The 15417-nt window shown below is 34.9% G+C and overlaps 1 protein-coding gene across 4 annotated transcripts in view; it reads right to left on the bottom strand.

Moving 5' to 3' along the window:
* The window catches only part of LOC123675742 (relaxin receptor 2-like), a 139341-nt gene that overhangs the window by 32858 nt on the left and 91066 nt on the right, over positions 1-15417 (bottom strand). For all 4 annotated transcript variants that reach the window (XM_045611231.1, XM_045611232.1, XM_045611234.1 and 1 more), the window contains exons 6-10: positions 12751-12822; positions 12623-12694; positions 5878-5949; positions 3749-3820; positions 1924-2064 (exon numbers count right to left, since the gene is read on the bottom strand). In XM_045611231.1, coding sequence (XP_045467187.1) covers positions 1924-2064; positions 3749-3820; positions 5878-5949; positions 12623-12694; positions 12751-12822 — 429 coding nt within the window. The remainder of the gene's footprint in view (positions 1-1923; positions 2065-3748; positions 3821-5877; positions 5950-12622; positions 12695-12750; positions 12823-15417) is intronic.

Genomic DNA, 15417 nt, shown 5'->3' on the forward strand with positions numbered 1-15417 from the left:
CCGGTATATACCATCTCATGCCAGATCAGAAATTGATGCGTTGCGGGACATTTGTGGATTGTAGAATAAAGTCTTATTTGAAGTTATGGTAGGGTAGTTAAGAGGTTGCGATGGCAGGGTCGCCAATAGCTCCAGGTGATGCGTGCTGGGTTTCGTTTTATCGCCGAAGATAAAATTACGGAGCTTCTCTCGTTGTAATTGCCCTCAGATCGAAAGAGGTAATTGTGGATTTGTGAGAGTCGATGATCGAATTGCCGTTTGTCGTTTTGAAGACTTTAAACAACGGTTCTATACAGGGTGATTTACTGGGATGGCCTATTAGACGTTTATGGAAAACTAATCATAATTTTGAGTTGAAAATTTGCATATTGGGGTTTGAGACAATGATCTTTATCCCTGGTATATTTTCAGATCTTTACAACTTCCGGTTATACCGGTAACAGACTACTACTTCCTTATTTCGAATGGCATACCCAGTATATTATTGCATCATTAGATAGCTTTTTTGATGATAATTTCGGCAGTATGCAATACCTTGGGTAAAAACTCAACGGTTCATGTGTTAATGGTATTCTTCTTCAAATGAGGAAAAACCGCAATTTATAACTGTGTGGAGTGGTCTGTGACTTCCGGAAAACAGACAAAAACTAAAATTCGATTTTCCATAGCTAAATTTGACATTTCAATAATTGTAATGAATTATTCGTAATTGAAAATTGTATGACAATATAATTATACTTCATGGAATGTAAAATTTAGTTATCAAAACATTTCAATGTCTTTCTGTGTTTTCAGAAAAATAAAGACTACTCCACACAGTGAGTAATTGTGTTTTTTCTTATTTAAGGTTCTTGCTTGATAACTCGTCACTTCATTTCAGGTATAGGGTTTGCTTAAGTAACCTTCACAATTTTTGTACGTAGAATCGACTGAAATAATAAAAAAATATGGGTTCCAATTTGAAAACCTTGAGTTCTGATGAATTTCAGTTGTCCAAATTCATGATCTTCTTACAAACACCCTGTACATTTTGGTGCAAATCGCAAACATTGTTAATACTAGGTATTTGTAGAATCAAGAAAAAAATAATTTTTTTCAAAAAAAGCTTTTTCTGCCGAAATATAAAAAAATATGTGAGTCCTCATCGCCACAATTTCACCTTTCTTTCGAGAATTGAACTTGAAGTTTTGTCACTAACATTTGTTCAAATTCTTAGAATCTGGGAACTATATGGTATAAGCTAAGCGCTACCTGTAATCATAGAAAATCAACTATAATTTCTCCACAGCAATCTTGAAAATGTAGGTGACTAGTGAGAACTGACTTTTTGATATTAAGTGAGAACTCTACTGTTCAAAATGTTCAAGATGGGACAATTCATTGATGACTCCTTCAAAAGTTAATATCGAGCTTATTCCTAATGGCATTCACTGCATTTCATTTTTTTATTAAGTAGAAATGAAATATAGGACCATTAATGAATTGTCTCATTTTGAACACCCAGTAGAGTTCTCAATGATTATCAGAAATTCAGTAGTCCAAAGACGTTCCAATTTATGAAACTTTTGGTAAGTTTTAAGAATATGAAGCTGAAACAAACTTGGGTTCATTCATTCCATGCAATCTGAAAATTCCATAACAAAAAACATATATTTGGCCATTTAGTCTTTTTTGATACACCCTGTGTATTTCCAAGCAATTTGGGAAAGCAGTTCTAGTTCTACTGAAGTCTAATGGTGTCGAAAAATAATCCAAAATTTCAGCGCTTTACCGCAATAGACCGTCGCCTCAATGGTGGAACACACTGTATAAAGCTAGAGAAATCGTAAATTTGTCTGATCCTAATTTGTTAACAATGAAAATCTTAGAGATAGATCAATCAAACTGCACAAATAATGTTGTTTTATGCTTTGTTCTACTTACAAAAACCTCAACTCGCCCAGAGCTGAGAAAGTTCTAGGTTCCAACTCTTGTAACAGATTGTCTACCAAAGATAAACTGTTCAGAGGTAGAGGAGGGAATGTGTCAGGTCCTATGACTTCTATCAGGTTCTGTTGGAGCAATCTATAAAATAGTGGCAATATACTAGTAAGCATTCATAGCAGATCAAAATCAAATGAAATCTCGCTATTTCCAAATTATAACTATAGGTGTATGAGGCAACAACTGAAACAAATTGTGGAGGAAAACAGTTCCTTTGTTGAAAATGTTTCGGTTGCTGAAAAAAAGCATTTTCAATTGAATCGATATTGTTTCGACATTTTTAGAACAGATATTAGTTTCAATCTTTTTCCGTCAATTTAACTCGATAAATACAGGGTGGGCCAAGGTCGATGGTACACTAGATTTTTACAGAGAACGGAAAATACGATTTTGTTGAAAATATGGTTTCTTGGGTAGGAACTACTGTTCTTTCGATCTTAAATACTGTGTTGTGGCCGATTATATCAAAAAGTACTACGAACTACGATATTTAATATAGAAAATCCTGTATATTATTACTTTTTTTGATTCGTCTCAGCCTCCTGATTATTTTTGTATCAACTTTCTAGTCCCTATCTATAGCGGTTTTCGAGTAATTGATTGATTTACTTCTGTTTTTTCAATTCATACCAGAAATTTAAGCTTTCTAGGATTCCAAGAACCGAAATGATGAATGTTCAATTGAAGCTATTTTGCACAAAAACAGTAGTTAATTTATTCACTCGAAAATCGCTTAAGTGAGAGACAAGGAAGTCCATACATAAATAATCAGTAGGCTACGGAAAACCGAAAAAAGTAATAATATACAGGGTATCCTATTTGAAATATCGAAGTTGTAAGTACCTACTTTTTGATATAAGCGGCAATACCGCAGCTCTGTGGTTTCCACCCAAGAATCCAAATTTTCAATAAAATTGTATCTTAGATACGTTCTCCGTAAAAGTCTAGGGTACCATCGACTGTGGCTCACCCTGTATATGATTAATCACAGAATTTTTCGATTCTGATATTAATATCCATTATTTTCTGAATGACAAGTGAATTTCTGATAATGATTATGATATTTTATCTGTTTTTGAGTGTGTTTTCCGAACCGATCGCTCTATAATTATGTTTTTGATGATTTTCATAACATATGTATAGAAGGAAATCAAAGTTGAACTTGGGGTGTATTTTGTTGTAAATTAATGTCCAATTGATATAATTCTATTTGTAGAATTTCCTTTTTTTTTTGTATCATCATGATTAAACTACTTTAAATTCGCAGAAAAATTTATTTTTTCAAAATGCTTTGATTTCAGGCTGATCATTTTCAATGAAAATTGTTCTCTTGGAGTATTATGTGAAATAGTGTTAAAATAAGCATTCATAGTAAAGCGCAGACAATTAGAAATCTTCCTTTTTTAATCTTATAGGTGTATGAGGCAACAGCTGTAACAATTTGTGGAGGAAAACAGTTCCTTTGTTGGAAAAACTACAATGAGTTTATCTTTGAAAGTCCTAGAATTGAATTTCCATTTCGGCATCACTCTACCGCTGTTGGATTTCATCCAACTCGACTTGAACCCCCGTCACAGGAAGTTTTCACGATTGTCCTAAGCCCTGCGTAAACACTCCAAACTTCTACAAAATGACCCCATTTGTCGTATTCATGTACGAAGGAGAGAAAGTAGCATCCCTCCTCTAGCCAAGAATAGAGGAAGGACAAAAGGAAGTGGGAAAATAGCGAGATCCTCTTGGAGATGGAATTCGATGTTATACTCACAACTTTTCCAATCGTTGAAGCGGCAACAACAGGCGATTTTCTATTGTTTTAATTCTGTTGCCTCGTAGGTCTCTGAAAAGGGGAAATGGACTTAGTTAAATTTAGAATGGAAGTTCCCCTCTCACTTCTGTGAAAGAAGCGAAAATTATATACTTATCAACTAGTTGAATTTTTTTTATTTGAAGACAAAGACAGAAATTGCTGCTGAACTTTCTCATCTATTATTTGGTATTTCTAAGTTTGTTATGGATAGATTTTTCCTTTTTAATTTTATTTATTCTGTTTTAGCATCTTCTGCCATTTGGTTTTTTCGCAGTACCCTATCTTGTCAGTTCAGCTGAAGTGTGTTTTACGATTCTAAATTTTGCAATGCAATTTTGGGTGACGAATCGAGGTCAATATTTCCTTCAAAAAAACTCAATTTGAAATATAAGAATTTCCATTTGGAATTTGAAATTTTGAAACAGATTTTCGTTAGATATTTTTATTGATCTATCAAATTGCGAAACATACTTGGGATGATATGAAGCACTGTGAGCAAATTCAATGACAGATGACGTTCGCACTTGGCTCGAAGTTAGAGAACAGTTGTGCTGTCTCAGGGACAAAAAGAATTTTCACATTCCCTTGAAGTGTTACATCTCAAAGGAATAAAATTTCTTCATATTGATATTTTAGCAACAGAATGTCAAATCACATTGATATATTTGATTGTATAATATGTTTTGGTCAAAATAAGGTAGATGACTACCAGAATCCAAAACGGTCTCGACATTTTTGTCTTTTTATCCGGACCGATCAGTGTTAATTTGGTCCTTCGAGCCGGATCAAACAGGTTCTTAGAGCCGGATGAGCTAGTGTCATTTTGGTTCTTCGAACCATTTGAACTGGTGTTATTTTTTTCTGTGAACCTTCTGAACAAATGTTATTTTGTAACTTCAGAACGATTGAAGCAGTGACTGTAGTTCACTTAACTGAGAGCTTAAGTTAAACGATATACTAGTTATGGTGATTACAAATGCGCTGGGAATAACAAGTGGGATAGAAACCTGAGTGCAGGAAATACCTACCTGAATTTTGTATAGAAAAATCTTTATCAATGAAAATAATATTATAACTCTAGGTGCTCCTTGTTGATGACCTCAACCATATTCTTTCTTTACCCAAATTAAATAATTATCTATAATTTCGGATTTCCCTTTCAATTTATTTTTTCGGATATTCAAAAAATTTTCACGTTTTCAACCTGGAAAATACATAATTCAAGAGATTGAATTCCAATTTCTGGTAAGGTTCTCCATCAGTCAGGTTTGGAATTATTCTACTTTCGAAAAAAAATAAAAATATTGATATAAGTATTGGGTTTACGAATGAAGGATTTGATAACATTTTGTTCATGGAAGTTAATTCATTACTTCTGCTTTAATTTCAAGGCGGGGAGGAAAGGTTTTTATTCAGCTTTTGTTGAGGTAATCTTAAAAAAAAGTTTTATTCTCTCGATCATTGTTTCAAATTTTTTGGAACACAGAGATTAGTTTGAACTTTTTTCCATTGATTGAGGTTAATACGCATGAACTCAATATACTTTGACTACTCGATTCAGTTTTTCTGATATTAGTATCCTCATTTTCCAAATGACAAGTAAATTTCTCGATTTTCTGATAATGGTTATGGTTTTCTCTCTGTTTTCGAGTACCAGTTTTCCAAACCGATAGCTCTATAATTTTTTTGATGATTTCAATGACATACGTACGGAAGAAAATCGAAATCTAAATTGGGGGTGTGTTTTGTTGTAAATTGAAATGAAATTAATGTACCCAATTCTATTTTTAGAATTCCTATATTTCCATATTTTTCATCTGAATATGATTCATCTACTTCAATTTTTCGAGAAACTTTAATTCTTTCTGAATATCCACTTTAATTTCAAATAAACTATGTGTTTTGAAACTGGAGAAGTGATACTAATATCAAATTTTAGGAAATAAATTATCTAGTAATTTATCCACATCCACAGTGACAAATCATTCCATTTGTGTGTAACAATTTTCATGCCACTTGCATCAACCACGTGGGTATAACATCTGGGATCACCACCTACGGGAAAAAGTCACAACTTTTATACTTACAGCGTTTCCAATTGTTTCAAGTGGTCGAAAGCCTCGGCAGCGATTCTGGACAAGTTGTTGTAAGTCAGCGATCTGAAACAGACAACCGGCAGGTCCTTTAACTTGGAGAAATGTGGATAAACTTCAAACCTTCGGCACGTGTTCAAAAGTTACACCTACGGTGTCGAATGAAAATCTAGTTGCTGAGACTGCTTCGAGGTTACTGATTATGCCAATTCTCTTCCGAGAAATGGAAAGGAGAAGGAGAAACAGGCACATGTTAGCGAAACTCTTAATAGGGTCAGAGATTTGAGCAACCATAGGTGATTTTCATTTCAGCCAAAACTCCTTCCCTACCTCTGGATTCGAGAATGTAATATGAGGAGAACAGAGAAATTATTTCAAAATAAATCCATAGGTTTTTTCAATAACAGATTATATTTCGGAAAGACTGCCATGTGGGCAGCTGTCATTTTTTGACATTTGACAACTAGAAACTACGCCATTACTAAAAATAGAAAGATACACGATTCAACTACGCATTGAAAATTGTTAAAATTCACTTCAAAAATGGTGAATATTTTGCAGTCATAGTTCGCAAAAGTAATGATTTTTTGTGCTCCTTCTCAGCAAATTCTCGGAAAATTTGAGCTGCTGGGACAAGTTAGGGAAGCGAAGATTCGTAACCGTGTGCATTGCTCAAGAACAACTGAGAAAATTGCTGCTGGTGTTGACGAAAACCTAGGTTTGTCGATTCCTGATTTTTTTATGACCGGAATAGGTCATAAGATATTGATGTTGACGACGTTTATTTTCAACAAGACGGCACTACGTGCCATAATGCAACGAAACAATCGCAACTTTGCAAGAAATATTTCCTAGACGTGTTATTTACACCTTCACAACGGGTTTTTCGATTGACTGATCAACTCGATAGTTTGAAATCTATAGGAGTCTCAAAAATGAGATGAAATTGAACACAAAAATGATTTATTGAACAAATCACCACGATAAAAGTTTTATGAAACCCACCTTTACCATCTTTTTTCTTTCGAGCCACGTGAAAAATAAGGTTTATGCCAATGGTTCACAATGGATTCAACAGCTTGATGGAATTCGTGGAATCATCGAGGACATCATGAAAATTTTCATCAAATGGATATGGTTCTGCAACCGTAGCCGTAGCGACCATTTGGCTGATATCGTTTTTCATAGTTAATGATATACCTTTACAATGAAATAAATATCCAATGATTACTCTTGAAATATACATATCCAAATGAAATGTTTTATTGAAAAATCCTTTTGAAGTTATTGAATTTCAATATTTATAAGATGTTGCTTTTATTTGGAAACCTGATTATTAGGGTATCGACTATAGAAACTATATCATTTATAAGTAACTCTATGACTTAAGTTTTTCCATAATTTACAGGGTGTTGCGCGCTCATTACTCGAACAGAGCTTTAGGTAAATAATTTAATCATGATATATGTATTCTTTTAATACGATAAACAGAAAGACTCGACATTTTAATAACAGGCTCGGACCCAATAGTTGAAGTTAGATATTTAAAAGTTTATCTTCTTGGAGATTTCAAAAAAGAAAGGAACGATTAGGATGAAGTGTATTTAGGTGAAAAATGACGTATTGAAGACTCGAGCAAAATATCATGTTGAGCATCAGAATAAAAAAATATTCCACTTTCCAGCAGAATATCAAGAAATACACAATAATTCAATAATATCTATAAATCTTACCGAGTTGAAATTTTGCACATAGACGTTCAGTAACAATTTGAAGTATTGCGAGAACTTTCATTTTAATCGGGTCGATTTGAAATTCGGGTGGAATATCGAAAAAAAAATATTTCCAGGTAACAAGAGATCCGACTAATTTGAAAAGAAGTAAAATATAGAATGAATATTTGAATTTCATAACAAACTTCAGGAGGATTGCATCATCAGAAACATAGAATTTAATTTCCAATGTATATGGAAGCTCAAAGCCCACTGCTCAAGGCTTTATATGAATTTCCTATATATTGGACTGCAATATCGTTCACAATGTAATCAATTGAAGGAATTTCCAAAACAAACATTAATCTCTAGGGAACGTGCAGGTATTTCCACTAACTTCCTCAGGCTGCTACAATAACATAAATTTTTCATGAAGTTTAACCTTCAAATCGGAGATTGCATTCTCTCCCGCCCTGAATGGAGAATAGAGGGCACCGTGGTGGTCCTTTCTAAATATACTATATTTTTTGGCTCTGAATGTCTTTGTTACCGTTATAGAAGAGGGTTTATGAATTTTACTCATTGCTTCCTAGGGTCAGCGAACCACTCTGTGTATTTTTATCATATTTGGTTCATATGTTTCTCATTCAATTATTGATTTAATTAACCAATAACCACAAAGAAAATCCAGGTAAGGGTTATAGAAAATTACACCATATACGTACAACCTGTATATCGGAAGTTTGAAAATACATTTGCAGGAAAAAAATCTGCGCAGAGAGTTTTACTATTAGAACAAATTTTTAACATATACCATCGATGAAAAACGATATCCAGAAATCAGCCAAGAAGGTGTTAGCATCAGTTTTTTGGGATGCGAAAGGAATTTGGTTGTGGATTGCTTGAAAATTGGTGTAAAATTAATGATGAATATTATTGTATGTAACCTTTCAGATCAGCCGAGGGAAAAAATTCTGAAAAAAAACTCGATTTGCCGGTTTGCAGAACAAAAAAAATCTCATCACGACAATGCACTGTGTCACAAGAGCATTTTGATAATGGCTGAAATTCATTAATTGAAGTTCGAATTGTTAAAGCCATATTCACCAGATTTGGCTCCTAGTGATTTCCAAACATATGCGTGGAAAGCGTCTTTCATCAAATGATGAGGTCATAACAGCTGTAGAAGCGTATTTTGTAACCCTTCCAAGTTCTCACTTCAGGGATGGAATTCATAAATTGGAATCTCGTTGGAACAAGTGTATTTATCTTGAGGCAGACTAAACTGAATAAAATTGTGTTTTTCTTCTCGAACCGCAAAACTTATTGAACAAACTAGTAGTAGATTAGATTAGAGGAGGGGCGGAAGATTATCCGACCTCGCGTGCACCTTGACCTAAAGATCTATTGTGCATCCCCTTGCTCTTTATCACTCTGGCAATAATGTCTCAATGAACTTTATCACCTTTCTGGGGGCTACACCCATCCCTTGTTCCAGCTTTAAAAACCAAGAGCCAAGGTGTTTTCTGGTGAACAGTTTCATATTCGCATAGCAAGTGTTTCTGTCTCAGTGGCTCCTTACCATAGAAGCGACGTGTATCCTCAGACACACCAAACTAGTAGTAAGTATAACAAGACCGAAATCAACGTACTGTAGGCATTGTGTTACACCGATTGGGGGAATATTTTACCATGACAAGATACATACTATACATACATAGGCGTTCACTTTGCTTCCCCCGTTTTTTCCGAAATTCGAGGCATTATTGTGAAAAACTGGTTATACATTTATGATTCAAAGTATTGTCCATCGCTGGCCACTATTTTCTGCAATCTTTCGGGTAGCGTACGAATCTCGCGTTGAAAAACACTGGTCATCTTTTGAAGCGATCCACGAATCGATCCAATTTTTTACTTCTTCATAAGACCGGAACTGCTGGTCTGCCAGGCCGTGTGCCATTGATCGAAACAAGTTATAGTCCGAGAAAAAAACGTCTGGAGAATACGATGGTTGGGGTAGGACTTCCCATTTCAACGTTTCCAAGTATGTCTTAATGTCGTTCGCAACATGGGGTCGAGCATTGTCATGCTGTAATATCACTTTATCATGTCTCTCCTTGTATTGCGGCCGTTGGCCTTCAAATGCTCGGCTCAAACGCATTGATTGGGTTCGATAACGATCGCCTGTGATTGTTTCAGTCGGTTTTAATGACTCATAATACATTACGCCCAGTTGGTCCCACCAAATACTGAGTATGACCCTGAATATTCGGTTTGGTAGTCGACGTGGAAGCATGGTTGAGATATTCCCATGATTTTCAGCGCTTGGGATTATCGTAATGAACCCATTTTTAGTCCCTAGTCACAATGCGATGCAGATATCCCTTGCAAGCAAGCTACTGTTCACAAGAAAACAAACGTCGATCAACATCTCTTGGCTTCAACTCGTATGGCTCCCAATTTCCTTGTTTCTGAATCACTCCAATGACTTTCAGGCGTTTTGAAATGGATTGTTGCGTCACTCCCAATGATCCTCCCAATTCTTGTTGCGTTTGACACGAGTCTTCATCAAGTAATGCATCTTCGAAAACCTTCTCTCTTTCACCGTCATGCTGGTCTTCGACGTCAGAATCACCGTTATTGAAGCGTTGAAACCACTCTCGTCATGTTTTTCCACTAAAAGCGGCTGCATTCAATGAGCCTCAGCCGCAGATTTCTTTATATTAAGCAGTAAATCAAAACCTCCCGCAAATGACGAGAATTTGGCTCGTAAGCTGACATGTTTAATCGAGAATAACTTTATGATGCAGACACAAATCAACTTATATTTCAATGGAATTATGTTTACAAATACCTAAGCCTATTGTATGACATTATCTATTCATTTCGACTACCACTTATCGCTACATCCATCTATTGCAAAACGGCGGAAGCAAAATTATACACCTAAAAGAAAGGCTGAAAGGAGAGCAATGAAAAAATTGTCTGATTGAAAACGATTGCAAAATATTCGTTATCTGGAAAGTCATTCAACAGGAATGATGAGACTAAAGAAATTCGTCTGACGTTTCCATTCCTGGAGGAAAAACGCGCGGTTTGATCGTAATTTTTGATTTGTGGTCCCTTCGCTTCCTGCACATAGCCCAATTTCACCCATGAATTTGTCGACAAAATCGGCAGATTGATTTAAAATTCGCCCGGCAGCCTCATCATCGCACCGATTCATATGCTCTGGACCAAGACGGACGCTCGTCATCAGGCCGATTTGCATGTGCCACGTCTCCGGCGACGATTTGCATCTCTTTGTGGCGTCGCGACGACACGGTGTGGGCGAGGAGCAATTTCGACGGGGATCTTTTGTGATTTACGCGGGTCGAATATAAGAAAAACAAGAAAGCGCGGAAGCGTCGTACGTCTTCTTGAAGTTTGATGAAATGTTTCCGCTGTGTCATATTGGGGTGAGATCCCAGAGCTGTAAGACATGAGTTATTTTATGAAGAATTGAACATTTCAAAATGAACATTTTGTCTGGACAACAAAACAATAAAAATTTGTGTGGATATTTTTTTGTGTTTGAATGTCTGATAAATATTCTTTCTGAAATATTCATAGAGTAATAAACATAGATAGAGAGAGTATACGCAATCTTCACATGTCCCCAACATGGTTAGATTACGTTGTCGAATTGTGATATTTTCAAATCCACAATTTTACATATTATATCGTTATGAATATAATATATTTATTTGAGCGATCCTCAATTAAATATGCAAATTTGAATATTTGGAACCCGATATTTTTCCTGATTGTCGAATTTATAGTATGCAGAATATTTATTATTTCCTGTATCTGCTGAAATCCAAGGTTTGGCACTATACAGGGTGTTTCCTAAACATGCGGCAAAAATTCAGGGGGTTGTTCCTTGGACTATTTTAAGCATGTTTTGTCCTTGGATGATTTTTGAAAAACCTCTTTGTTTCGAAGATACAGGGCGAACAACATTTTTCATATTTTTAAAATTAATAATAGTTTAAATAAAAATGCGTACCGCACTGTGTTTACTAAGTAGGTACAATTTATTTTTAAATTTGTTTAACAACATTCCAATTACTAAAAACGGCCAGTTTTTTGACTAAAAATTGATAAGTGCAGATGGTAAAGGAATACAGATTAAACACGGTTTTCATTTGAATTCGTTTTGTGATGTATTAGCAATTAACATTTTTGAAAGGGTTCGGCAGTCAATGAGGAGAAGATTGGATGCTTGTATGCTGGCTAGAGGTGGTCATTTTCAACAGTTTTTGTAGGTTGAGTTGAATTTTCATGTAATTTTTCATAATAAAATGTTATTATCTGAAATTTTGTTTCCCCTATATCTTCGAAACAAATAGGTTTTTCAAAAATCATCAAAGGACAAAATATTCTTAGAATAGTCCAAGGAACAACCCCCTGAATTTTTGCCGCATGTTTAGGAAACACCCTGTATATTCATAAAGTAGGAAACATCCTTTCAAGAAGATGAGGAAATTTCTGATTACATTTGTATTGTTTTCAATAGTCGAGTGCTAAATAAAGTTTATTATTATTATTATTATTGCTCTCCTAGTGTCATCTGTTGTTTCACGTCCTTTGGCGCGCTTGAAGTTTGTTTTCTGAATCTCTGATATATTCAGGTATTCATCTTAATATATTTCGAGTTGATATGAATCTTTGATTCACTATGAGACATAAGAAGTGCGCTCTTTGTGGAGAAACTAGCGAATCATTGAATTGACTGTTACTACGGAATTTTTTAGTAGTACCACTACCTACGAATGAATAGATTTTTTTATAAAATATTAATCACAGCTTGTTGAGAAAGATTAGTTGAATCCGCTTCTAATGAAATAAATCTTCAGAAACTTATATGAAAATATCCAAGGAAATCGTTTAGGTAATTTTTAGATCGATGAAAAATGCAAAGTGGATCCACATTAGGATCATTATTAAATATTCCTTTCCAACCTCACTAAATAGTCCATACTCACAAGGACACGAGCACGTTCTGCTGTGGAAATGCGTCTGCTGGAAAAACGTCGAAGGCGTTGTTGTCTATCTGCCTGGAAAAAAAAAATTGTGGTAGATGTCGTCCTGAATTGTGTACGATTCTACTCACAAATGTCTGATCCGAGTCAGGTCGTAGAACGCTTTCTTTGCGATGACCTTCACGTTGCAATGGACGAAACTCCTGTAACGAAAGGCGTCTTTATATCTTTCGGAAGTACAAAGTAACAACTATTCATTGGAACTAGGGAGTCACGGCTTGACTTGATATTCAAGCTACTTAGCTCAAGCTCAAGCAGATTGAGCTTGACTTGAAATCAAGTAGTAGTTTTTCAATGTCGAGTCGAGTATTTATTTATTGTGTGGCTTGTGTTGAAACATTTATGTAAAATACCTCTTTGGATGTTATCTCCGATGATTTTTTTTTTCGATACAATGAAATAGGCGTCAGCCAAGGTGCTCAGCAAATAAGGATGAATAATAATCCAACAACAAAGCGAGATAATTTATGAGTTCTGAAGCAGTTACTTCTTCTGAATGTTTCCTACTAACAAAGTGCTTTTTTTAAGAACAAAACTTGTCATTCCATCATTACGATTACCTCAGTTATGAAGGGTTTTCCAAGGGCAGGTTTTTCAATGAATAGCTCGCTATCTGGCAGCTATAACTTTTTATTGACTTTCGACAAGTAAAAACTACGCCATTGCTCTTAAAAAAATGGCGAAAAATTGTATTCACCTTTTGGGACGTCAGTAATGAAACTGGTGAAGAAATGTGAGCTGTTGGAACGAGCTGATGATATGAAGAATCGAAAGTGTGTGTCGCTCAAGAACAACTGAAAATATTGCTGCTCTATAGCCCGTAGTGTTGACGAAAACCTATGTTTGTTGATCCTACGCCAATCTTGAGAATAAGGAATTTCAGAAAATACCGTATTTTGCATAGGGTCTTAAGGAATTTAAAGTTCAGTTAACACATGAAGTCGGTTGTATCTTGGCTGATTGGGTCCTTGAAATGCATCTAAATAATCCTGATTCTCATCGAAAAATCATCTTCAGCGATTATTTTATGATCAGTTTATTTTTAACAAGACGGCGCTACGCTACGTATCACACAAGAAATTTTGCAAAAATAATATTTTCGTCGTGTTATTTCTCGAAGGGTTTATCACAATTGATCACCGACTTGTGATTTAACACCTTCAGACTTGGTTCTTTGGAGTCACGTGGAAGATAAGGTCTATGCTAATGCTCCAATGGTTATGGTGGCCCATTTAGCTAATATCGTTTTCCATCATTAATGGCACACCTTCCTCTTCACAATGAAAATAAACATCCATTGGTTCCTTTTGAAATATACTCGTTTTTGTATATCAAAATGGAACAAATTCGTGAAATGAATAGGGTTTGCACGTTTTCATCGAGACCTAATCACTCAAATCATTATATTGGCGCAAAAATTGCATTAAGATGGTTTATTTCTCTGTTCGTATGAAATCAACAATTGAGCGATAACGATCAAAAATATCTTCGGTACTTTGAATTGAATACCTAATCGAACTTTAGCAACAAGTCAATTGTACCTTTTATTTGAACAAGATTCATGACCTGTTGACTGATACATAGTAGATGAAGCAAAGTTGTGTACCTATACAAGATTACATTATTATTCGATTCCAAAAATTTTCCATGAATTTATTAATTTTTCCTTACATTTTTATCAACTGTTAATAGTGTTACTGCAATAAAGTTTTCGTGAGTACCTATTTGGATGTTGATTCTTGTGTTAAAATACATCGCAATTGGTTGATTATTATCACCCTTGAAATAATTGAAATTCTCCAAATGAATACATAATTTTCAAGATGAAATCAGATGTACCTACCTTCAACTAGAATTAAACTATATTTTCGAGGATAATATACTTCAATGGAATTATAACAATGGAAAATGATACTCGCGTTTCAAGAATACTCTATGTGCCTAACATTTTTCCATTCCCCTTTTGGCAAGAAGTCATCAGCAGTCTCAAATGTCCGTCCTCTTTGAAACTTTATTCATTTCCAAGAGATGACAACAACGAAAAGTATTCTTTGAGGTGCAATCGTAACTTCCTTGTTGTACCAGTGTACCTATGTTTCCACGAGTAATTCTCAAAAAAATAACCGACAAGGGAAACTATTCAATTTTTCAAGGGAAGTTTGCATAGGTACAAATAACTCTATGACAAGCACTAGGTGATAAATCGTTGGCCTTGGGGACGAAGTCTCATCGCAAAAGGGAATTTTTCCAGGAAAACAATTTCATGAAATGGAATGTGAATTATGACTTTGTCTTGTTGAATCCTAAAGGCGAGTTACTTTTTGAGCACATATAGCGCGCTAAATATATGCAATTTTCGAAATTTGAGTCGAGTTATCAAACTATCCCGCCGTTCGTTAGCACGTTAACTCTAGAATATAAAGATTCGAAAACTTGAAATTTTTAGTATAGGTTTGGATCTCGAAAAGCTACCACGATTAAGATCCTAAATGGGAAAAAACGATTGAAGTGTACCGTAAATATGTCTGATCGTAATTTTCTTTGATTATTCGTTATTTGATAATTCCCCAACTTTAAATTCGATCGAGGTGCAATTTTAGATTTAGATATTTTATTGATAATAGATCTGAGTCGAGATTTAAGATATTGAAGCAATTAGATATTAATTGTGCGATGTGGAAATTTGTTGCCTCATAAATGGGTGATATTGTGCAATATGGTACCCTTTTGTTCAATAT

This window comes from Harmonia axyridis, chromosome 3 (genome assembly GCF_914767665.1).
Source record: "Harmonia axyridis chromosome 3, icHarAxyr1.1, whole genome shotgun sequence".
Lineage (NCBI taxonomy): Eukaryota > Metazoa > Arthropoda > Insecta > Coleoptera > Coccinellidae > Harmonia > Harmonia axyridis.